This window comes from Halichoerus grypus, chromosome 12 (assembly GCF_964656455.1).
Source record: "Halichoerus grypus chromosome 12, mHalGry1.hap1.1, whole genome shotgun sequence".
In the NCBI taxonomy this organism is placed as follows: domain Eukaryota; kingdom Metazoa; phylum Chordata; class Mammalia; order Carnivora; family Phocidae; genus Halichoerus; species Halichoerus grypus.
In genome coordinates, this window is record NC_135723.1 from 1,068,483 (window position 1) to 1,092,961 (window position 24,479).

At 60.2% G+C, this 24,479-nt stretch overlaps 1 protein-coding gene across 2 annotated transcripts in view; it reads left to right on the forward strand.

Moving 5' to 3' along the window:
• The window catches only part of ADCY1 (adenylate cyclase 1), a 120,633-nt gene that overhangs the window by 39,198 nt on the left and 56,956 nt on the right, over positions 1 to 24,479 (forward strand). For both annotated transcript variants that reach the window (XM_036066746.2, XM_078059907.1), the window contains exons 4-8: positions 3,071 to 3,182; positions 12,792 to 12,919; positions 17,214 to 17,372; positions 18,043 to 18,184; positions 20,349 to 20,504. In XM_036066746.2, the coding sequence (XP_035922639.2) occupies positions 3,071 to 3,182; positions 12,792 to 12,919; positions 17,214 to 17,372; positions 18,043 to 18,184; positions 20,349 to 20,504 (697 nt within the window). The remainder of the gene's footprint in view (positions 1 to 3,070; positions 3,183 to 12,791; positions 12,920 to 17,213; positions 17,373 to 18,042; positions 18,185 to 20,348; positions 20,505 to 24,479) is intronic.

The following is a 24,479-nucleotide window of genomic DNA, read 5'->3' on the forward strand; positions in this document are numbered from 1 at the left end:
AAAGTGAAGCCCGTGAGTGGTGGGGCTGGGGCCGCGCCTGGGACTGGCTGCTTCTGACATCCACCTAGACTTCCCATTCACCCACTGACTCTCCTTCGTGAGTAAGGACGTGGCGCAATGACCCAGCGCCCTGCTGAGACAGACCACCAGAACAATCCAGGGCGTCCCTGGGGGGAGGGGTGTAGAGCGTCTGCACCCACAGTAGGGAAGGCATCAGATGTCAGGGACCTCCTGGGGCGGCAGCTGGGGGTGAGCCTGGTGCACGATGCCCTGGGACAACAGACACATATGTGGAAAGTCACTGTTTCCCTGTGAGGCTGAAAAATCTCCACCCACATCCCCTGGTAGGTGCCTCATTCCCAGCAGGTGCAGGTCTGACAGCTCTGAGGTACGAGGGGAAGCCAGGGTGAGAGATGGCTTCCTCCAGCCCAGATGTGAACATCTCACTGTTCTCCTCACCGTCCTTGTTAGAGTCCCTCACTGGTCCCCATCACTCCAGGATTAAAATCCTGAGTCGGTACACCATTTGCAGCTGATAGGCTGATGCCACCAGGAACAGTGGGGTAAGGACATCTGAAAATCCTCTCCTCCATAGAAGCAATGACAATACTGACAAGAACTGTCAGAGTCAACATTGTCAGGACACTGGAAACGAGCCCAAGCCTTGCAGGAATCCAGGAATGTTTACTTAAGAAAAACGCCTAAATCTTGGTAAAAACAGCAAGCTTTGTAGAGTTCTGACTTACCCTGTTCCACCGTTTTTAGCTCCATGATAGCTTTGAAAACCAGCAGCTGCAAACACAGGGAAAACCTGTCCACTGACAGCCACCTGAGGGGACAGAATGGGGTTGGGGCTTTGAAAAATCCTCAGAGAACTGTGTCATTATTTGACTGTCTGGGAATTCCCTGGAAAACCTTGCTCAAGGCTTGTCTTTATTTGACCTGACTCGACACTCAGTGTGAACAGCTTTTGCCCTGGGACATTTGTTAAAAACAATCAGTGACAATTGTTTAACATCATAGCTGTCAGAGACAGTGAAAGCAGCTGAGGCAAGCAGCAGAGCACTAAAAATTTAAAACTGGGGAACGAGATGTCTGTCAGGTGCTTTGAAAGGCTCTGGGGATGTTTCTGGGAATCAGAAGACCGTGCACAAGGGTAAGGCTGTGTGCGTGCTCAGGAAAGACCACGAGGACCCCGGGCTGTCCTTGAGGTCTTGAGGCTGACCTTGAGGCTGTGTGCAAGCAGGAAGAGCAGACTAAGACAGAGTTGGAATCTGCCTGGCTGAGTGCCCATCATCAAAGACTGAAAGACTTACTGGCTGCAGGCATGTGAGGAAATTTCTGTCCAGTCATTAGCTGACCACTAGGCTAACCAACCAGAGATTTTAATGGCCCCACATGAGAAAGAAAACAGACTTTACAGGATTTGTCAGAAAAGTCACTGAACAAATAACAACATAAATAGCAACAAGAACAACCCCAATCCTGAGGTGGGGGGGGGGGTTCTGATTTTCAGAATTGCCACATTGTATTATCCAGTTTTCCATAAAAATATATGCAACATGCAAGAAAACACAAATGTTTGACTCACACAGGAATGAAAAAAGCAGTCAATAGAAGCTGTCCCAGAGGAAGCCCACACATCGGACTTCTAGACAAAACTAAATCACATATATTTTTTAAAGATTTTATTTATTTGAGAGAGAGAGTGGGGGGGGCAGAAGGAGAGGGAGAAGCAGACTCCCCACTGAGCAGGGAGCCTGACGTGGGGCTCCATCCCAGGACCCCGAGATCATGACCCAAGCCGAAGGCAGACTCTAAACCTACTAAGCCACCCAGGCACCCCTAAAGCACCCATTTTAAATATGTTCAAAGAACAAACCATGTCTAAATAAAGGGGAACATGAGAAAGACTTCCAGAAATTCCAACTTTGAAATATACATTAAAATGAAAAGGTCACTCGGGGAGCTCCACCTTGAGCAGATTTGAGCAGGTTGAAGAAAGAATTGGTGAACTTGAAGACGGACAGTTGAGGTCATGGAACCTGATGAACAGAATGAGAAAAGGGTGACAGAGAGAGAACAGAGGCTCAGAGACTCCAGGGACACCGGCCAGCCCAGCAACACACCCATAATGAGTCCCAGAGGAGAGGAAAGGGGCAGAAAGAATATTTGAAAAGAAATATGGCTCAAAATGTCTGAAATTCGATGAAAAACGCTCACTTACACATTGAAGAAACTCAGTTAGGACACACACAAAGAGAGCCACCCCCAGACACATCGTAATCGAACTTTAAAAGCCAGATACTAGGAGAGAAGTGGGAGAGAAGTGATGTGTCACATGCAGGTGACTGCCAACAAGACCAACGTGTGATTTTTCATAGGGAGTGGTGGAGGTGGGGGCTGGGGGTGGCACGTTCCAGGGCTGAACTAAACAGTCAGGAATTCCGTATGCAGCAGAAATCACAGTGACGGCACCGCTGTGCTGCGTGAGGCTTCATGGCTGTAGAGTGTCCAGGAAGGAGGCTGTGCTGGGGGGTGGGCACCCTTGTTTAGACCTGCCCAGCTCTGTAGCAAACGGATGCCCACACATCAGGCTTCCATCCCGCCAGGTGAGGCCCTGGCCCGATGCAGACCCAGTCGGCCCCTCCGTGAGGCTCGGGGATCCACAGCCGGGCTCCAACAACACCGGGGCTCTGTCGCCTTGTTAGCGGGCAGGAGGGGAAAGGGGCGAGGAGGCCAGCTCACTTCCGACAGGCACATCCCTTGTGCTCACTGGCCACTGGTCACAGGCCGTCTTGGGCTGGGGGCAGGTCTGGTGGCCGTGGAGCTGTGCCCCGCCCGTGTCCTGGGGGGTCAGCCGGAGCTCCGCCTGGCCCCAGCGTTCACTACCCCCGTGGCCGTGAGGGCGTCCCCCACTTCCCTTCCAGCCCACCCCGAGGAATAAACAGGTTTATTTTGGGGTGCTCGTAAAGGCAGCCCTCGGCACGGCTCTGGGGGCTGCGGTCCGCCTGGGAGGCTGGGCCCCGCGTGCCCGCGGAGGAGGCAGCCTGGTACCTTTTTCTTGCAGCATCCTCTTCGCGGACATCGTGGGCTTCACGGGCTTGGCGTCGCAGTGCACCGCGCAGGAGCTGGTGAAGCTCCTCAACGAGCTCTTCGGCAAGTTTGATGAACTGGCCACGGTAAGCGCAGCCCCCCGTTGTGCACGGGTCACTGGAGCTGCCTCTGGGGCACCAGCGTGCTGGGTGGGCTCCCGTGGTGCGGGTGTGACCTGGCGGACCGGCCGGCGCTTTCGCCCCGCCCAGCTGTCAATCACCCACAGCTCCCGCCTTGCGGACCGCCCAGCGCTTTGGTCCCACCTAGCTGTCAATCACCCACAGCTCCCGCCTTGCGGACCGCCCAGCGCTTTGGTCCCGCCTAGCTGTCAATCACCCACAGCTCCCGCCTTGCGGACCGCCCAGCGCTTTCGCCCCGCCCAGCTGTCAATCACCCACAGCTCCCACCTTGCGGACCGCCCAGCACTTTCGCCCCGCCCAGCTGTCAATCACCCACAGCTCCCGCCTTGCGGACCGCCCAGCGCTTTCGCCCCGCCCAGCTGTCAATCACCCGCAGTTCCTTGGCGCAAAGGAAAGCGCTCTCCCTAGCGCAGCCCGAGCGCCTCCAGCTGGCTGGGTCGTGAGGCCCTGCGCGGGCAGCTCTGCCTTGAGGGTCACGGCTGGGGCCAGTTGGTGACGTTTGACGATGACAAAGCCCCTTGCCTGTGGCAGGAGAGCGCTGGCGTTTTAAGACCTTCCCAGGGCAGGTCACATTCAGCCCTGCAGAGGTCAAGCCCAGGCCGGGCTAACAGCCTGGGCTTTCGGAGGCAACTGACCGCCTGGTGTCCTTGCACCTTGACACCTGCCTTCCCTGCCCTGCAAGGACTTGGGCGGGGACACAGGGACGTAGAGCCACGCCCACCTGCCCGGCCAGCCTCCCTCCAGGTGGATGCAGAGGGACCCTGAGCAGGTGGCTGTGGGGGAGGGGTAAACTGCTCAGAGTCAGAACTTTTCTCAGGGAAGGTCACAGTTAAAGGGCTTGGTAGAAAGAGCGGACAGACATCCCCTTGGTGAGGGAGAGGGAGGAGAGGTCCCCTGCCCGTGTGGCTCACACAGCGGAGTGGTGAGGATGTCCCTGTGTGTGCAGGGCGGGGTGAGGGTGCCACACGGGCTGCAGACTCGGGCTGGCCCCTGGGCGGGACACAGAATGCCAGGCCCCAGCATCTGCCCGTGACCTGCAGGCGGAGTGGGTGGTGGTCACGCTGGCTGCAGTTTTAGGATCGGGTGCAGGCGGGAGAACACTCGGCCTCGGGGTTGGGCGGCATGTGGGACCCGGGCGCCACCCCCCGTCCCCCGCCCTCCACCCTGCAGTTTCCCTGAGGGGTGGCAGGGATCCTGAGACGTCCAGTTGTAAGGTCCCGCTTGCTCCAAATCGGTCGGCGCTAGAACCCTTTCTCCTGTGGCACCCCGTTGATGTCCTGGGCCTGCGCTCTGCGGGACCCCATGTGGGGGAGGCTGCTGCTTCTCTCCCCAGGATGAAAGTAGGAAGCGGCTGTCCACCGGGGGCGGGTGCTGCTTCTGGCCGTCACGTCCGCTGGGTGCCCTGGCAGCCTGTGCTCGGGGTGGGGGGCCTCTGGGCTCGTGCCCTGGGGAGCCGCTGTCTCTGCCCACACGAAGGCTCTCCGGGGCCTCCTCCCTGCCCGACACCTGTGGTTTTGGGGAAGTATAAAGGAGGAGTGAGGAGTGTGAGCGTGTCCCCTGTGGCTTGTGTGGCTCGCTGGCCTGGTGGGAGCTTAGCATCTCCTGTGTGCGGTCAGAACATGTGTTTTGTCCGGGGCCAGGGTGCCTGGTGGCCCGGGGCTCTCTTGGTGCTGCTCCGAGCTTTCCTGGGCCTGCACCTTCCTCCTGCGCCTCCCGAGGAAGCTTCTGGATGAGGGTTCCGCCGGCCACTGGGGCTGTCTGAGCACACGCTGCTGATGGAAGGGTGTGCCTTCCCCCCACTGTCGGAATCGGTCTTTCCAGCGTCCAGACATCAGCATCCTGGTCCCGGTGGGGACACATTCGCTCAGTGACTCAGTGGTTAGCAGTGCCACCAGCCTGGCTGCCTCCCCCCCCCCCACCGCTGGCCCCCGGAGACTGTCCCCACCCCCACTCCCAGTCTCTTACAACGGCACCTGCCCCAGCCCCCAGGACAATGGGAGTCCGTACACTCACCTTGTCCTTCTTCAGGCGGTGCTGCTCATGTTCTCACTCTGCGTCTTTACGCACATCCTGGCTACTTGTTTTCTCAGTTACTGGGCGAGGGCTGTTGAGCTCTGCGATGTAATTTATAGCTCTGTCTGCCAGTTTTGCTGCCTGTGTTCTCAGGCTCTGCTATTCGATTCCTAAACATTTAGGGTTCTTAGGCCCTCCTGATGAATTAGCTCTTTGTGTGTGTGTGTTTTTTTTTAAGAGAGCTTGAGTGGGGGGAGGGGCAGGAGAGAGAGAGAGGGAGAGAGAGAATCCCAAGCAGACTCTCCACTGAGCTTGGAGCCCAACTTGGAGCTCGATCTCACGACCCTGAGATCATGACCTGAGCCGCAATCTAAAGTCGGGCCCTCAACCAACTGCGCCACCCAGGGACTCCTAATTAATTCTTTTTTCATTAAGAAATGACCCTCTTGGGGCTCCTGGGTGGCTCAGTCGGTGAAGCGTCTGCCTTCGGCTCAGGTCATGATCCCAGGGTCCTGGGATCGAGCCCCGCATCTGGCTCCCTGCTCCGCGGGAAGCCTGCTTCTCCCTCTCCCACTCCCCCTGCTCGTGTGCTCGCTGTCTCAAATAAACAAATAAAATCTTAAAAAGACATGACCCTCTTTAACTGGAAATCTAGTTTTGTCCTGTGTCCTGTGTTAGTATGTCCGTTTCAGCTTTCCTTTGGTTATTGTCAGGAAACATGTCTTTTTCTATGCCTTCCCCCCCCACCCACCAGTTTGTGTCTTTTTATGTAAAGGGCTGGGTTTGCCATTTCTACCTCGAATCCCGACAGTCCACATTCGAGGGCTGTGCTGTCGGCTCCCTGGGGTTCGTCCCATCCGTTCCTTGTTGTTTTACTTTTTCTGCCGGTGTGTGGGTTCACGGAGTGTGTTCTGTGACCTGGCCCTGGTGCCTGTGTGGGCTGAAGGGTGAGTGCTCTTGGCGCTGTGGGGTCTACGGCACATTCCTTGACTCCGTCTGAGAAGCTCGCAGAACGCGCCGCCCTCCTCGGCCTTTGTGAAATCGTGCATCTTTTACTTTTTGTCATAAACCCCGTTCTGCGTTGTTACCATTTTTGTTTGCACAAACACGCCGTTCCCTTTGGAAGGTCTGTTGCTCTCGGGGCGCGTGGGATTCGCCAGCGCGTCTCCACGGGGTTTCTCTGCCGAAAGAAGGACGGGCCAGCTGGTGATGAATCCTCTCTGTCTCTGTTTCTGGGAAAGGTCTTTGTTTTGCCCTTAATTTTTGAATTTCTTTTCACTGGGTATAGAATTGTGAGTTAACAGGTGTTTGCTCTGCTGTGCTGTTTCCAAGGACGACACTCTGGTCCTCTGTCCGGAACACGTAAATGTCTTTTTTCTCCGACTGCTTACACGATTTTCTCTTCACCGCTGGTTTTAAGCAGTTTGATTTTGATGTGCCTCCATTTGGTTTTCTTCACGGTGTTTGGGCTTCCCACATCGGTAGGTTTATGGTTTCGTCATCTTGGGGAGAAAGCCCTCAAATACTCCTTATGCATCTCCCCTTCCTTTGGGGACCCCGGTTCACCTGTGTCCAGGTCTTGACGTCCCACAACTCAATAGAAAAGGAGGATCCTTTTCTATTTTGGGCTCCTTTTCCTTTTCTTTCATTCTGGATGGTTTCTGCTGCTGGGCTGCCCAGGTGACCGGCCTGGTCTACTGCGAGGTGTGACCTGCTGTCTGTCCATCCACCCATCTGGCACAGTGTGGGTCTCTGAGGTTATGTTTCCATCTCTGGAAGTTCAGTGTGGATTCCCCGCCCCGTCAAAGTTGCTGCTGGACAGTTGAGAATTAGGAAGCTCTGCTCTTAGTCTGTCCATGGGGTTGAGTATTTTTAAATTGTGTTTTCCCTCCAATCTGCTCGAGCCCTGCTTCGACGAGTCACGGCACGTGTCCCGGCATCTGGTGCGCAGGATGCGGTGAGGCCCGCGAGTGTGCTTGGAAATCACATGCGCGTGAGCCAGACACGTCCGTCCTCACCATGGTCCTGCCGGGCAGCCAGGCCCAGAGTGTGTGCGTGTCTGCCTTGGTCTCCACAGTCACTGGCCGTTTATTTACCCCTTATCCTCGGCTGGCCGAAGATGTGCGCAGTATTTTTGACCTTTTCTCCATTTTAGGAGCCGTTTTAGGCTTCCATTTGCTCTGGTGACAGGGCCCTTCTCTGGACGCCAGCGTTCTTACCAAGGAAGCGAACCGGCCAGATGAAGCGACGTCCCTCCAGGCGCTTCCAGGAGGCCGTGGCGAGGCTGGAGCCCAACTGTGCCGGCTGTGGAGGCCAGCCTGGCTCCCCGCCTGCGCCTCGGGGTGACGGGTCCTTAGTCGGGGTCGTGACCCCAGGAACTCTTCCAGGGACTGTTTCCGGAGCAAGCTTGTTGTACTGTTGTAGGTTCTCAGGCCCGAGGTGGCCTTTGTCTGGCCCACGACAGGGGACACATTCAGATTTAGGACACCATAGGCCGCACACCCGGGCAGGGCGGCTGATTCGCGCCTGAGCCAGTGGGCAGTTGGCGAGGGTGGACAAGCCCAGGAGGCGTTTCCTGTCGGGTGCGCTGTGTCTGCTCATGGGCTCTCCTTGGGGACCCCACCCCGGGCTGGGCCAGTCTGCACTGTCCCCGACTCACACACAGCGGGGGCCTTGCTGACCCACCCGACCCGACACGCAGGAGCACTGGGACAGAATGCAGGGGTCGGTTGGGACTGTGAGGGAAGACAGGACGGTGCCGAGGGTGAGACTCTGGCCACCACGGCGAATGTGAGGCTCGCGGCACGGTCTGGCTGTTTTGCTCAACCTTGAGTTGCTGGAAGATGACTATCATGACCTGTGTTAGTGAAGGTGTTAGTTATCTGTGTTACTCTGGGTGTTCCCGTGGAAACCAGTCTGAGAGCTGGAGCTCGCTGGGGTGTGTGCTCATGTCTGTCCTTCCCGTGCCCCATCCTTCCTCCTCCTTGGGCTTTCCTTGGGCTTGATCCAGGGGCCAGGACTCGCTGGGCGGGCAGCCACGAGGACTCGGGGCACCCTCGAGTCTCATGCCTTGGTTTCCTGGCCTGTGAAACGTGAGGATACCCAATGGCCTACGGTCCCTCCCTGCCCCGACACCCTAGTCCTGGGAGCCGCTCCAAGCTGTCGGTGCCGCGTGCCCGGGCGCGCTCGTCTGCCGACGGCTTGTCACTGCCGAGTGGTTCTCTTTCCGTGGACGTGCTGTGCATGCGCCGTCAGGATTGCACGCAGCGGACCGACGGGGGAGCGCAGGGCTCTGCCCGGGACGTCCAGCGCAGGAGGGAGGCCGCAGCTGGGCCAAGTGTGGTCAGGACTGCGACCAGCTGGGAGGAGGAAGCAGCACGCGTGTCGTCCACGCTCAGCTGGAGAGGCTGACCCCAGCGGTCGGAGTGTGTGCGGGATGGCCCGTGGGGTGGAAGGAACCCCCGCTTCCGGAACGCGTACGCACACGTGGGTGCGTGCCGTCGGGGGACAGCTGGGGGGAGGGTCCCAGAAGGACTGTGGTTCTCGCTGACTCGTGCATCCCCAGTTTTAATTTTCGGAGCTTCCTGCATTCATCTAGGATGAGCCTGGATTTCTTTAATTATTCCTTAATTAGCAGGAAATAAACATTGTTTCCTGAAAAACCAGTAGGTGTTTGGAATTCAGAGGAACCTGTCGTTTCTGTGCGGTAGAAACTTGCCCCACCCTGCCCGCCGGTGGCCGCCCGGTTCAGGAGCGCGGTCCCTGGGAGGCGGGAGTCGGCTGTGGGAATCGGGATCTTCGGGCTCCAGGCGCTGTTTCCCCGGGTGGAGCGTGCCTTTGCTGCCAGAGGACAGCCTGTGTGCCCACGGGCCACGAGGGGTTGCCGTGGCCCAGGGACCACCCAGGACCGTGGGAAGGTTTGTCCCTTTCGTGCCACTGAAGGTGTAGTTGCAAGCAGACAGCTCGCACCTCGTTGGCGTGTCCTTTCTGGGAGGAGGTTCCATGCTGTCCCTGGAGTGTGGCCGTCACTGCCCGGACCACGGGGGTTGGCCTTCTCCCCAGAGTCGCTCGCCCAGTGCTTCTCACTCCGCCTGCTCATACTCTGGCATCTCAGGACGCAGGGATGCGTGTATTTTTTAGAAGAATAACAACAAATTCTGAGTTTGTGTGGGTATTTCCAACTCCCCAAATAACTTCACTCCTTCGATTTTCATTCCCGTGTCTCCCCTCCCCCGAGGCTGGAAACCTGCCGACAATAACGCCGTTCACCTGTTTCGTGTGTTTAGATTCCCTCAGTTCAGAAGAACGTTGTCAGCGTCAACACCCACAAGACTGCGGCACGCGGTTTGGGATTCTTCTAGCATTTCTTTGTTTGGTCCTTGGCTGACATCCCACTGCACACACGGTCACGTCACCTGGAATAACTGTGCGGTCATGCTCCCGACGTGGTCACCCTTAGGCTTATTTCGTTCTGGTTTTGGTTTTTGGGCATTGCTATTTTCAACTTAAGTTTTTAAAAAAGATTTATTTATGTATTTGAGAGAGTGGGAGAGGGGGAGAGAGAATCTCAAGCAGACCCCCATGGAGCACAGAGCCCGATGCGGGGCTTGAACTCACGGCCCTCACCAAAATCAGGAGTCGGACACTCAACCGACTGAACCACCCAGGCGCCACTCAATTTAATTTTTTTTAAGTGAGTAAACTATTTGCATGGCTCGGTTCCTTAGTGTTAGACTGAGACCAGGTGCATGGAGGGAGGGTGGCCCTGCCCGCACGGTCAGGCCTACGGGGCTGTCCCTTGGGCGCTCTCCATCCTGGCCATCGGGAGCTGATGCGCTGCCGGGAGGTGCCTTGTCGGGCCGGTCTGGGGCTGCAGAGACGGCCCCGCTGCAGGACAGACATCTGCTCCTGGGCAGTCCCTCCCGGCAGGCAGAGGCTCCGGGATAGCAGGACCCCCATCTTACCCAGGGGCCAGCACAGAAGGGCCAGATGAACAGAGCCGCGTGCGGATGCGTTAAGTGGAATGGGAGTCGAAGCGAATGGTGGTGTGTGCTCCCTCCCAGCGATCACGATCGCTTACGTCATGGGTCCCTGCCCTCCGAGGCCCCCACGGCTGCCCCACAGCAGGGCTGGTGGGTCAGAGCTTGTCTGCGAGCCTGCAGACCACACCTGGCAGGCTCAGCATGAGGCCTTCCCCCCTGGATCCTCCTGCCACCCCTCTGGGCCACCGGCCACTCTGTCCCCCAGCCTGGGGGGAGGGACAGTTTGGACGCTGTGGGTGGAGGTCTCAGGAAGAGCTGTCCAGTCGTCGTAAAGGCTTGGGCTCAGCTCCAGCGCTGGTGTTCCGGAACCACCAGGAAGATTTTAAATCAAAATGCACCAAACTCAGTGAAAACACCTCTTTTGGTCTCTCAAGCCAGCTAACGACAGCCAGGACATTTGAAATTAGAAGGACAAGATGAAGGGTTAGCTGCTTACTGCCCCAGTCTGCCGTGGGCTGTGTCCCTGGCCCGGCGCTGCGGGGCCGGTGAGGAGGGGCCGCGGCTTCGTGCTGGGGGACGGTCACCAAGGACACATCTGCTGCTGACAGGCTGTAATTAGGCTGTGGCCCCTGGACACTACCTGCTAAGTGGCTTTGCCCCCCCTGCCCTCACTTGGAGATTGGCCGCACGGGGCAGCGATGGTCACACTCCAGCAGCTCACACGCACCCGCCTGTCCAGAGACAGGACACTCAAAGAAGGGCAAGATGCCGCCGGGAGCACCTCGGGACACGCCAGGGGCACAGGGATGCCCTGTGGTGGTGCTGATGGGCACACATCTCCCTTGAGGTACCCAGCCTCGGGTATGGGTGCCCTTCCCGAAATCGTCTGCAAAAATAGCGCTGTCATCTCCGTGGGCTCCTCGGGGGGTAGGTCTGGAACCCCAGACTGATTGCTGGGAGGACGTCCTGGCAGCCAGGAGAGGGGTGAGGCTGGGCAGTGGCCCCTGGTGTCATCCCTGGGTCTGGGGACAGGGGAGGTTGGGAGAGGGGCTCTCTGTCCCTGGCCTGCTCTGACTGTTGGGGACAGGTTGCCCCCAGCATGACCTTCCCCTGGGACACCAGGAGAACCCCTTTCATAGACAGGGAGGCTGGTGTTCTAACGGTTAAGTGGCTGCCCGCCCCGGGGTCACTCGGAGGCTGAGTGGCCAGACCCGGACCTCCCTGAGGTCAGCTCGCAGTCCGTGGGGGGAGCCCGAGGGCTCTGCCTGGTGAAGGGTCCCGGGGCTGGGTGGGCGCCCGGTCCTCTGATGTGGGGTTGCGGCCCGGGCAAGTGTGGGCGTGCAGGAAGCGGGAGCTGAGAGTTCTCACTGTGAATTCTCAGGTTAACGTGTCTCATTGGAGGAAACCCGCAGGAGGGAGGTCTTCTGTGACGGATGGAGAGCAGGATGGAACAGGAGCTGTGGGATGTGCTCTCAGAGTGGGGGCCGCGGGGCTCTGGGCGTGCAGGACATCTCGAGGCCTGGGGGGTGCTCCTCACCCAGGACGTGCTGGCGAGGCCGGCCCCTCGCAGATGCCCATGGGCCCACGCGACCCACGCGACCCATGCAACGTGGAAACGAGCCACGCTTCTCACTGCGTGTGTTTGTTCTGGGAAATGTCATAAATTTTCATGAAATTTGCTGCTTGCGTTAACGTATAGAGGATTTGCTATCACCTTTGAGTGTGTTAATGCGATTTGAAGAACGTCTTGAACGTCCAGGGGCAGGACCTGCTCATGGGAAGGAGTTTTGTGAGGCTGTCCGCTATTTTAGGGGCATAAAGGGGAGCTTTACGGAAGCGTCTGAGAAGTAAAACTTGAGTCATGGCCATAATCACAGCTGAGACTGATGGGCTAGCGCACGACGGGCGCTAGGAAGTCCTTCCCCAGCGGGACGGCGAGGTGGGTGCGGATGCTCTCTTACTGTCGTATAAATGCCAGAGTGGACGTCCTGGGTGTCCCTGTGGGCGGCCAGGTCAGGGTGCAGACCCTGGCTGTCCCCTTGGGGCTCAGGCCCTGGCAGGTGACTCTCTGGTGACAGCCGCCCATGTGTCCCATGGACCTCAACCTCAGGGACACTCAGGTGCGTGCACCTGCCCGTCTGGAGCTGGTGTGTGCGGGGCTCTGATGTGAGCACAGGGTCCCTCACACGGCTGTCCAAGACGGTGGTCAGGAGGGGCGCTGTGCTGGGCCCCCAGCAGAGAGAACGTCCCGGGAACGGCGCTGGCTCTGGACTTGGGGCAGCTTCCCAACCTTGGCTGGTCTGCGGGTTTGGCCAGGTGGGCTGAGGGATGGGCGGGGCAGACCTGAGTGCAGGCGTGGGGGTGCGTGGGTGCCCCAGTGACCCTGATCACTGCCGTGGGGGCTCTTCCCCTCCTGAGGCTGCCCTGGCCTCGGAGGGGGTCCCTTGGGCGGGCTTGTGGTGCCGCCTGCTCCGTGGCCACCGGCTCCGTGGTGGTGAAGGTGCAGGTGCCCAGGCCCTGGGCGCGTCACTAACGTGCGATCTGTCCTCTCGTCCCCCAGGAGAATCATTGTCGCCGGATCAAGATCCTTGGGGACTGCTATTACTGCGTGTCTGGCCTCACCCAGCCCAAGACTGACCACGCCCACTGCTGCGTGGAGATGGGCCTGGACATGATCGACACCATCACGTGAGTGTCCGCGGGGACGGGTCCTCCTCGCACCCCCTCTGGGCCCCGCAGGCCTCAGGGGCCACATGTCCCCAGGCTGTGGAGAGCCAGGCTGCATGGCGAGGCTCGGGTCGGGGATGCATTAATGGCGCAGGAAGAAATCAGCTTCATGGCTCAGCCAGACAAGACATCCAGGGAGTCAGCTGGGGAGGGGGTTGGCTCAGATCCAGCCGAATTCCACTGAAGGAACGCACGTGCTTGTCTTCACGGGCGTAGGTGTCCAGGGGCTCCCTGCCGGAGGAGCTCAGAGGGAGCAGGCGTGCCTTCCGGGGACACCGTGGGCCGGCCGCACTTCTGAGCCAGCCTCGTCGTGTCCCGTCAGAGAGCGGGATGAAGAATCAGGGACCCTCCGTCGGGGCAGGGAAGGTGTGGGCTGGGAGGTTGAGCTGCCCACATCTCAGCAGCGTGGAGGGGTGGGTGCAGTCCAGCAGGACGGGGCTAGCAGGGACGGGTGTAGACGTCCACACCCGGAGCCGAGAAGTAGTGGCACCAAAGTTGTATGAGGAACACGGGAGAACAGAGAGGGAGAGAAAGGCAAACGAGGAGGCTCAGCGGGGGACTGACCCTGCAGACCGGGTGTGGAGGCGTCCAGGAGCGTGCTCAGCCTGACACCCGCTTCCCGGGGACAGTGAGCGTGGGGCTTCGCCCGGGGTGGGTCCCAGTGCGGGTGGCGGTGGATCTGTTCTATGAGGAACACGGAAGCACAGAGAGAGAGAGAGAGACCCAGCCCTGGGTCGGGGGCGGAAGAGGCCCGGTGACTCCAGCGGGGGGTCCTCTGAGTGGATGGGGGATCCAGAGCAGGGGGGCGGTTGGGGCCAGTGCATGCGGACCCGTGTGTGGTTCTGGGGTGCTCAGGATCGGGGGGTGGTGCTGCGCCGGCCGCACACCCAGTAGGGCTGCTCACTGTGCAGACCTGATGGTCCCCCGACGTGTGTGCTCAGGACGGGCTTGTGAGGGGCTGGGCGTTTGCTGCCGCTGGACGGAGGGAAGGAATCTCCTCACGGGCAGGCGCGTGCAGGCCCCGGCCGCCTGGGTTCTGACCTCTCCTGAGGCTGGAGGGATGGAGGACGTGTTCCCGGTCCGGCGGGTGGGGAAGGATCTCGTGTTGCACTTGGTGGGAAGTGTGTCCCTGTGGGAATAACAGGCGGGAGGGTTTACAGGCTCCGTGTTAAAGACAACACAAGGGAGCCGATGTGGAAGCGAAGGCCCGGGGCTCCCCCCCCCATGGCAGGTGCAGCTCGCGGGGCTGGGGGCTCTCCCAGCGGGTCCCCAGCTGCTGGAGCATCCATTCCCCCACTCCGCAGGGAAGGGGCCGCTCAGCACGGGGTGCAGGAGGTTTCTCTGCTCCCAAGCGTCAGGATTCTGTGCGTTTCCAGTAGCGCGAGATCCTCGTCTGTCTCAGGCCTTAGCGAATCGCGCATCGGACCGGCAAGCGTGCGGGGCGAGGTCTGGGTGTTTTGTTTTTCGGTATTGGATCAGGGGAAGTAAACGGCATGTGCTCTGCCCTCTGGGACCCAGCCTTGAGCTGGCGAGGCCGCCGTGGTTGTCCGCTGACCCCGCCGCAGCCAGCCCGAGCAGGGATGGCCCAGGGAGGGGGGCCGTCTCCCACGGCTCCGCAGGCCCCCCTCCCGTCTCTGTTCTCGGCAAACGTGTCTCGGTGAGACCGCCCCTGATGCGCGGCTTACTGAGACGTGAGTGTCCAGGTGACCGTGTATCTACTGCCACCAGGATCCAGATGTTTGAGGCAGAACCTTCCGGAAGAGGTGAGGGTGTGCGGGCTACAGGATTTGGTCCCCGTGACCTTTGCCCCTTCCTGGCTGCGGAGGTGGAGATGCTGTAAAATGGGCAGAAACACCGTTTGCAGCTCTTCTTGTTCACGTCTCCCTGTGTTCCTTTCCTTTTGCAAATATCAAAAAAAAAAAAAAAATCCAAAATTTTAACCCTGTTTTGTTTGCTTCGGTGCTTCTCACTAGAGGTTGGCAAATGACTGAGAAAAGTTAAAATTGAGAGAAAAGATGTTCAATATGTGTAAAACTCAGTAGGTGTCGAAGACACGTCCACAGACTCCTGAGTAGCCTTTGCTGTAAACCCGTGACACGCGGACTTCCGGACGCGCACCAGGGACCTTGGACCTGACGTGAAACGCTCTGGTCCTGGGGGCCGGGCCCTCGGTGGACGCAGAGGTGGTGCTGGGCTCCCGATGGGTCCAGGACGGCTTTGCATGGGGGCGAGGCGGTGTGGCGGCGGGATCCCGTGGGACCGCTGGGCAGTCTGCTCATGGAAGCCGGGGCAGGGCAGGCAGGGCCGAGCGGGACGCTGTCCTCCCGGGCGGGGGTGCTCCAGCCAGGTGACGGGACCCCAGCAGCCGCGTGGAGTGGGGTCCACGGCCACGAGGACTGCTCGGGCCGTCCTGCAGTCGGGGTCCTCACGGACCCTCTCCCGGTGTTTCTGCCCCTGTGTCTTCCAGAAGAGGGGTTAGTGGGACGTGGGCTGTGGCCTTGAGCCTGGGGACGCCAGGGTAGCTGGGCGGCTGTCAGAGCCCATTGGCGCTCATTCAGCTCCGCCCTGGATTGCACACGGGAAACGGAGACCCGGAGAGGGCAGAGGTTGGCCTGGTCACCTTGCTGGGCTGATGGGACATCCCTAGAAATCAGGGGCCGCCCTGCTCATGTGTGCTCCCCACGCGGAGTGGCCGCCTTTGCCCATCTGAGGTTCTGAGAGCCAAAGCCTCTGGACGCTCTCCTCAGCAGCCCCTGTGTGTGTGTCCTGGGCATACATTCTGGACAGAAGACCCCAAGCTCTTTATTTCGTCCTTAAAGCCCCTTGTTTTCTTTCAGGATTTCTAACTCAGATGTTTTAAGGGACCCAGACACCCCCGAGTCTCTGGTCATTTGGGCCAGACTGCCCGGTGGTCAGGGCATGGCCGGAAGCGGTCTCTGACAGACCCTGTTGTACCGGCACCAGTGATGGATCCTCAGGGATGGGGGTGAGGATCTGGGAGGGCTTCCCGGAGGCTGCATCTCAGCTGGGCCACATCATATTAGGAACAAGGCGGGTGCACACGAATCAACCCCAGGTTCTGAAGTAGGAGGGAGGTTTATCATTGAGCTCATGGGTGGCCTGCTATCCTGGGTGGGGTGGGGGGTCTGCACGTGGCTGGGCCGCAGGGCACCTTATGCTGGGAGGGGACGGAGGGTGGGTTGTCCGGTGGGCCGGCCCCGGGGTGGCAGCCTGGCGACCCTGTGTGTCCGATGTTTCCTGGTCTCCCTTCTCCCTCGTGACAGACCTTCTAACCACGGGGCCTCGTGTCCTGGGCCACGGCTCAGCCTCCTGGCCCTTTGTGGTTGGGCTTTGCCGCGGGCGGGGGAGCCGCATTGGACACATCTGCTGTGGGGGCCACCTGTGGACAGGCGGGGTCACATGGCTCAGCGCTCCCTCCCACGGAGCCTCGTTGCACTCCTGTCCCTTGGAGCCCACGGGTAGCCCGCTGTCGCTTCCGCAATGCCCTGCTTTAGCATTTTCTGTGATAATATAACTTCTGCCCGTTGGGGAAGAGCGGAACACACAGGAGATGGCATCGGAGGGCCTCAGCACGGCCGCTGCGTGTCCCCTTTGGTCTGACGTGGTGTGCTGTGTACCTCTGACCGTGGCAGTGAGGCCTAGAGTTGGGGAAACCATGCGTGGCACCCTGTGGGTGCCCCCACATGATCGCTCGCACGGAGCTCCCTGCAGCAGGCGGCGTCCCCTGGGTGCTGCCGGGACTCACGCTGGCCCACGTTCCCCAGCCATGGGCGGCCTGCCCACCTGGACCCGCCGCCTGATTTCGGCATCCACACGCTTGTCATCCCGTAAAGTTTACTCGAGGGTCATGTCTGGAGCTCGGGGTCAAACCCTGGCTGTTCCCAGGATGCCCCTGGCAGGTCGTCACGCTGGCCTCTGGCCAGCAAGCAGGCATGAGCCCCCAACCGGGTCAGCGGGACACAGAGGGGATCGGAGGTCCAGGCTGATGTCCCCCTGGGGGCTGCCCTAGGTGGGGAGGGGCAAGGGGCGGCGTGGACACAGCGTGAGATGCCCAGCGGCCAGGGAGCTGGGGGGCCTGGCCCAGAGCAGCCCTGCCCACCTGGAGCCATGCTCGGGGATCGGGCTGACTAGGTCAGGAGAGCCCCATGCTCCTGCCTGTGCAGACTCCCCTGCGTGCGCAAGCTCACGGGTATGGGCAAGGGCCCAGCCCCATGCCATGACGTGTCTGTTGCAGGTCAGTGGCGGAGGCCACGGAGGTGGATCTGAACATGCGTGTGGGGCTGCACACTGGCCGGGTCCTCTGCGGGGTCCTCGGCCTGCGCAAGTGGCAGTATGACGTGTGGTCCAACGACGTGACCCTCGCCAACGTCATGGAGGCTGCCGGCCTGCCCGGGTGAGTCAGGGCGAGGCAGTGCGCTGTGGGGTCGAGAGGACGGTGTGGGAGGGGCCTGCGCCACTTCCCCAAACTAATGTGCTGGGAGCATGGGCCAGGCGGCTGCAAAGCAGAGGACACCGGGTCCTGAGCAAACTCCACCTGCCCTGGGGGTCCTAGGGGAGCCACGGTGGGAGCCATGGCAGGAGCCACCTGCATGTCCCCCAGCTCCAGACCTGCATCCCCTTCCCCTGCCGTCTGGGACCGTCACACGCATAGCTGGGCCTTCGGTCCTGCAGGACTGAGAGGCAACGGATGCTGGGCATCCCCACCCCGTCTGTGTCCGGGGAAGGGGCTTGTGGGGCTGACCGTGTCCGGGCCGGCCAGGCCACGCTTCGGCTGGGACCCGTGGTGGTATCCACTCCCACCTTGTGCTTGCACCGGAGACCCCTCTGCTGTCCCAGAGCCTGGAATGCTCCCCTCTGTTCCTGCTGACGCTCGGCCCGTCCCCGGTTCCGAGCCCTCCCCAGCAGCTCCCCCCTCGCTGGGCTCCCTCCCCCTCTTCTTCCCAGGTGACCGGTGCTGCCCAGTGACACGGGGAACCTGAGTGCCCCTCCTGGACCTGCCCGTGGGGAGGGCCGCCTGTGCCGCCTCGGCAGGCCCTGGGCACCGTGCTGCTGCTGTCTTGCAGGAAGGTCCACATCACGAAGACAACCCTGGCGTGCTTGAACGGTGACTACGAGGTGGAGCCGGGGCACGGGCACGAGAGGAACAGTTTTCTGAAAGCTCACAACATCGAGACCTTCTTCATCGTGCCGTCACATCGGCGGAAGGTGGGCTCCGGGACTGGGACGGGGTTCCCGCTCACCTGGGCTTGGGCCAGGCCAGTCGGAGCCCGGGGTCCTCTCAGGGGCTGGACTGTCCTGCATCCTCTCTCCCCCCCACCTCCCTGGGCCTCCCCCCCTTGCAAAACAGGCCAGGGATGGGGGAGCACTGAGCAAAGGGGTGCTGTGCACACAGGGGGCCTGTGACCATCGTGTGGGGCACTCAAAGTCACTGTGCTTAAGGAAACTGAGCTGGACATGATCAAGGGGGGCCTAGTCTTTTCAGGGTTCAGGTGAGGGATGGAGGGCATGGGGAAGGGCTTGGGGCACACGTGAGGGGTACAGGGCATAGGTGAGGGATGCAGGGCACAGGTGAGGGGTGTAGGACACAGATGAGGGGTACAGGGCACAGGTGAGGGGCTCGGGGCACAAATGAGGGGTACAGGGCACAGGTGAGGGATACGGGGCATAGGTAAGGGATGCAGGGTACAGGTGAGGGGCTCAGAGCTTAAGTGAGGGGTATAGGACACAGGTGAGGGGCTCAGGACACAGGTTAGGGGCTCAGGGCACAGGTGGGGGGTGCAGGGCACAGGTGAGGGGCTCAGGGCACAGGTGAGGGACTCAGGGCACAGGTGAGGGGTTCAGGGCACAGATGAGGGGTACAGGGCACAGGTGAGGGGCTTGGGGCACAAATGAGGGGTACAGGGCACAGGTGAGGGATACGGGGCATAGGTGAGGGATGCAGGGTACAGGTGAGGGGCTCAGAGCTTAAGTGAGGGGTATAGGACACAGGTGAGGGGCTCAGGACACAGGTTAGGGGCTCAGGGCACAGGTGGGGGGTGCAGGGCACAGTTGAGGGGCTCAGGGTACAGATGAGGGGCTCAGGGCACAGGTGAGGGGTTCAGGGCACAGGTGAGGGGTACAGGGCACAGGTGAGAGACTCAGGGCACAAGTGAGGGGCGCAGGGCACAGGTGAGGGGCTCAGGGCACAGGTGAGGGACTCAGGGCACAGGTGAGGGGTACAGGGCACAGGTGAGGGGTGCAGGGCACAGGTGAGGGACTCAGGGCACAGGTGAGGGGTACAGGGCACAGGTGAGAGGTGCAGGGCACAGGTGAGGGGCTCAGGGCACAGGTGAGGGACCCAGGGCACAGGTGAGGGGTACAGGGCACAGGTGAGGGGTGCAGGGCACAGGTGAGGGACTCAGGGCACAGGTGAGGGGTTCAGGGCACAGGTGAGGGGTGCAGGGCACAGGTGAGGGGTTTAGGGCACAGGTGAGGGGCACAGGTGAGGGTCTCAGGGCACAGGTGAGGGGTACAGGGCACAGGTGAGGGGTGCAGGGCACAGGTGAGGGGCTCAGGGCACAGGTGAGGGGTGCTGGGCACAGGTGAGGGACTCAGGGCACAGGTGAGGGGGTCAGGGTACAGGTGAGGGGTACAGGGCACAGGTGAGGGGTGCAGGGCACAGGTGAGGGGTATAGGGCACAGGTGAGGGGTGCAGGGCACAGGTGAGGGGTGCAGGGCACAGGTGAGGGGCTCAGTGCACAGGTGGCCCCAGTACTCCTTCAGGACATAAGCAGGTGGGGTATGAGGGAGAGCTTCAAGCTTCTCTGTCCTGTGTGTCCGTGGATCGGGGCTGTGCAGTCCCTTGTGACCTGGGGACCGTGGCTGCTGGGGGCTCCAGGGCAGGACAGGCTGGGCTCAGTGAGCTCACTCCTGAAGAACGGGAGAGAGGGTGTGGCAGGTGTCAGTGGGCTTGGAGGAGGGCCGGGTGAGGGGTTGGCGCTGGACCCCAGGACAGCAGGGCCCACCCATGTGGGAGTGGAGGGTGGGGTAAGACGGGCAGGGACCCCAGGGGTTGGTGGGTGGTGGTCCTCAGCCAGCTGCTGGCCCAGACAGTAACGTCCAGGCTCCAGGGTCCCTAACTGGCCTGGCCCCAAATCTTCCCATGGCTCCTCCCCAGGACTGGGGCCTTGCTCTGGTTTTCAGAGGCCCCAGGGTAGCTGCGAGCTGTGTGCTGTGGGCCCGGCTTGCTGGTTCCATCCACGTCTGTTTGGCCTTGAGCACACGGTCCCCATGACCTCCCTGTCCCCGTCAGGTGCCCGCTCCCAGCTCGGGGGCGCGGGGGGCAGCATGGGTCTGCTGACGGGTATCTCCGTGCCGGCTGCCGGCACAGATATTTCCAGGGCTGATCCTGTCCGACATAAAGCCTGCCAAGAGGATGAAGTTCAAGACCGTGTGTTACCTGCTGGTTCAGCTCATGCACTGTCGGAAGATGTTCAAGGCGGAGATCCCCTTCTCCAACGTCATGACCTGTGAGGATGATGACAAGGTAGGAGGGCCGCCTCCCCGCCCCGGGAAGCCTGGTCCTGCATGCTTTCTTTCTTTCTTTCTTTTTTTTTTTAAAGATTTTATTTATTTATTTGAGAGAGAGAATGAGACAGAGAGAGAGAACATGAGAGGGGGGAGGATCAGAGGGAGAAGCAGACTCCCTGCTGAGCAGGGAGTCCGATGCAGGACTGGATCCCGAGACTCCAGGATCATGATCTGAGCCGAAGGCAGTCGCTTAACCAACTGAGCCACCCAGGCGCCCCCCTGCATGCTTTCTAACTGTGTAAATGCTGTTTAGAGCCGGGCTGCTTTTGCTTTCCTGGAAAAATCTTGCTATCATCTTGCAATTTTTTTTGCAATTTGGCCTTCCACTTGTTTGTGGGTAAATGCTTGTCCAGACCCCCAGCAGCTGTCTGAACCTTCCCTGAGGATATTCATGCTCATCAGATGCTCTGTCGCGAGGTCTGGAACCTCAGCCATGGCCTGCGAGCCCGGGTGCCATCAGGCAGGCTTGTCTCTGGCCGCCCCCACCCCCCGGTTCTCCTGCTACGCACCTGTTCACCCCCTTCCTGTTCAAAGTTGTCCAGTCCACGGAAGGTGGCCTCCTGGAGGTGCCTGCCTCGTGGCCTGGCTGCCAGGATTTTCCACCTTTCCTCTTGGGTTGGTCAGAGTCGTCTTTGGATGTTCTGGTCTTCTGCTGGGTTTGGGGGCGGTGCTGCTCTGTGGGGGTCCCAGCATCCCCTTCAACCGCACGGGCCTCGCGTCTTGGGGGGGCAGAGACCCCAGTCTTCTGGGGCAGGGGTCGCGTCCCAGGAGCCTGGGACAAGCCTGGAGTGCCACCCCTTCCCCTCCTGTGTCCTCGTGTCTTGGGCCCCCCGGCCCAGCGTGGCTCCATCCTGTGACTCATGTCCGGTCCCCGAGACCGCTGTCTGCTCACTCCTGTTTTCCCTGCCATTCCGGGTTTTGTGCCGTGGCAAGAAATTCCATCCCTGCAGTTCTGGGGGCTTTTCAGGAAGAAGCAAGAATCTGCTGGTGCTCCTGGGGGTTTCTTGCCTCACAGGTTTTTTGTGGTTTTGACTGTGAGCTCACATTTGTGAGAATTTTGCTGGAAATTCTTCAAGAGCGGTGCTGATGTGGGTTCTATCAAGATTGGCCTTCCCCTCGGCCAGGTACCTGGGGGCTTCACGTGCTTGCCCAGTGGATTTTAGATGTCCCAGCTGGGCAGACGTGTGCAGATGTGTTCCCGGGGGTCCCCTCGGTGCAGAGCCAGGTTTAAGACTGTCCCCCGTGCAAGGGCTCCCCATGTTGGTGTTTGCTGAAGGGGCCGCTGGGGGCGTGGGCCCCCGCTAGAGCTTTGACCTCACTGCCCACCGTGCTCAGGCCCCGCGTTGCTGCGGTTGACTCGTGAGGGATGATGGGCTCTCCAAGCTCTCCGGGTCTCAGAGGGCAGCGACGCATCAGCCACCTGCCCGGCCTGGGTTCCCGCGTCGGATGTCCTCTGGTGACTTCCCTTTCTTACCAGCTTCCTGTGCATTTGGAAGTGTGTGTGTGTGTGTGTGCATGAGTGTGGGTGCACGTGTGTGTATAAGTGTGTGCATGTTTGCGTGCATGCATGTATGAGTGTGCACACGAATGTGTGCATGCAGGCATGTGTGTGCATGTGTGTATGAGTGTGCACGTGAGTGTGTGTGCATGCAGGCATGTGTGTGCATGTGTGTATGAGTGTGCATGTATGAGTGTGCATACAAGTGTGTGCATGCAGGCATATGTGCGCATGTGTGTATGAGTGTGCATGTATGAGTGTGCACACGAGTGTGTGCATGCAGGCATGTGTGTGCATGTGTGTATGAGTGTGCACACGAGTGTGCACCCATGCGTGTGCATGTATGTGTTCACGCATGCATACACGTGTGTATGTGTGTGCATGTTTGCGTGCATGTATGAGTGCACACGTGTGTGTGTATGCAGGCACGTGTGTGCATGTGTGTACGAGTGTGCACACGAGTGTGTGCATGCAGGCATGTGTGCATGTGTGTATGAGTGTGCACAGAGTGTGCACGCATGTGTGTGCATGTATGTGTTCACGCATGCATGCACGTGTGTGCGTGCATGAGTGTATGAGTGTGTGCGATGCATGCACGTGTGTGTGTGCATGAGTGTATGAGTGTGTGCGATGCATGCACGTGTGTGTGTGTGAGTGTGTGTGATGCATGCATGTGTGTGTGTGGGGGGGGGAGTGGCCCCTTCCCTCCCTGGTCTGGAGTTGCTGCTGGATTCCTCACCCCCATCCTCTTCCTCCTGCCCCTCCTGGGAGCGCAGAGCCATGCTGGGTTTCTTCCGGTCTCCCACATCCTGAATCCTGGCCCAGCCCCAGACACCCCAGATCTCTGGAGTCACAGGTCAGGCTCTGCCCACCTGAGACTCTGGTCCTTCATGTGTGTGTGCTGGGGACAGTGGGTCCTGGCCCTCCAGCCTCCCTCCTTGGGGGCCACTTGCTGCCTCACGCTATACCCAGTGCCTAAGTGTGGCATGCGGGCATGCACCCTTGCCTTCGTCCCTGTCGCTGTGCCCGGCACCCCAGGTCCAAGGCCGAGCCCCCCAACCATCGTGTGGTTTCAGGGCTCCTCATCTGCGCCCAGCTTCCTGACCTGAGAGGGTCTCCCTGCACCACTGGTGAGCTGCCTGCGAGTGTGTGGGACTCCTGCACCCCGAGCTTTGGCCCCACGTCTGGTCCCTCCCCGCCAGCCGGCACTTCCAGCCTCCGTGGCCCAGGCGGTTCCCCTGCCGGGGAGACGGAGGGGCAGGCAGGTAGCGGGCTGGGGAACCGCGGCTTCCCCTCATCACCATCTGCCTCGTGAGCGGTGGAAATAAGCCCCAACGTGCAGGATAGCAGTGTCTGCACCGTGGGAGGCCCCCAGCGGTTGAGACGGGACAGTGACAAGGCCGGTGGTCCCGAAGGATGGGGTGGACAGGCGCAGAGGCGGGGCCGGCCCGCCAGTGAGGGCAGCTCGGGAGATGGCCGTCGAGTGACCCGCGGGGCAGGCCCTTCCGCCTGCGGGTGCTGTCCCTAGGGCCCCCCAGAGCCTGCGTCCCCTTCGGGATGAGGTCTCCCATTGGCCTTGTCTTCCCTCCTCCGCGTCCAGGCCTCACTCCCATGCGGGCGCCCTCGTGTGTGGCCAGGGTGGGCCCCGCGGACGGCGCTGCGCTGGTCTGTCCCGCTGCGCACCTCGCATCACACGTGTGGATTTAACGGAAGTCGCGGGATGATCTACGAGTAGCTTGGTCGCTTGTTTTTGTCACCTGCCGGTACGGTATCGCGAACGTTTCTCATATTAATAAACGTTCCTCCGAAATGTGATCTTTATGTCACCGTGTGCGTCTCCAGCCTGAGGAGAGACTGTGTGTTGATTCCAGGTCCGTTGACGTTTAGGTCATTTACGATTTTTCGTTTTCCGGTCAGAGTGAGTAACTCAGAGCGTTTCTCTCACGGAAGTGCGTGGACGTCAGTGATCATGTCTGCGGGTCCCGGGTCGGCGGGAGCGGGCGTGCGGTCGGTGTCCACGCAGCCCCCCGCGCCGTGCCCAGCGCTCCGGGCCCATGCACACCTCTGCTGTCCGGCTCCCGCCTCCTGGCCAGCAACTTTTCCAAAATGTCATTTCTACCATTTCTGTCTGAATTTAACAAAGATAATGTTTCAGCTCACGTTGAAACTCATCCCGGTAACGTCTTCCTCAGCTCAGCTCACGTCGTAGTCGTGACTCTGACCTTTCCTCCACCTTGTGTTAACTGTTGCTAACAGGAGAGCCACGCTCTTTCCTTCTGGCTGTTCACTGTGATGCTTTGGGTTAGAAGCGGCCACCCCCATGAGCGAGTGTTTGCGCTTTTTGACAATGAGGAGTAGATGCTGAATTTCAGAAACTGCATTCAGTATATACGGAGGTGACCCATCCGGTGGCTTTCTCCCCGACTCTCACAG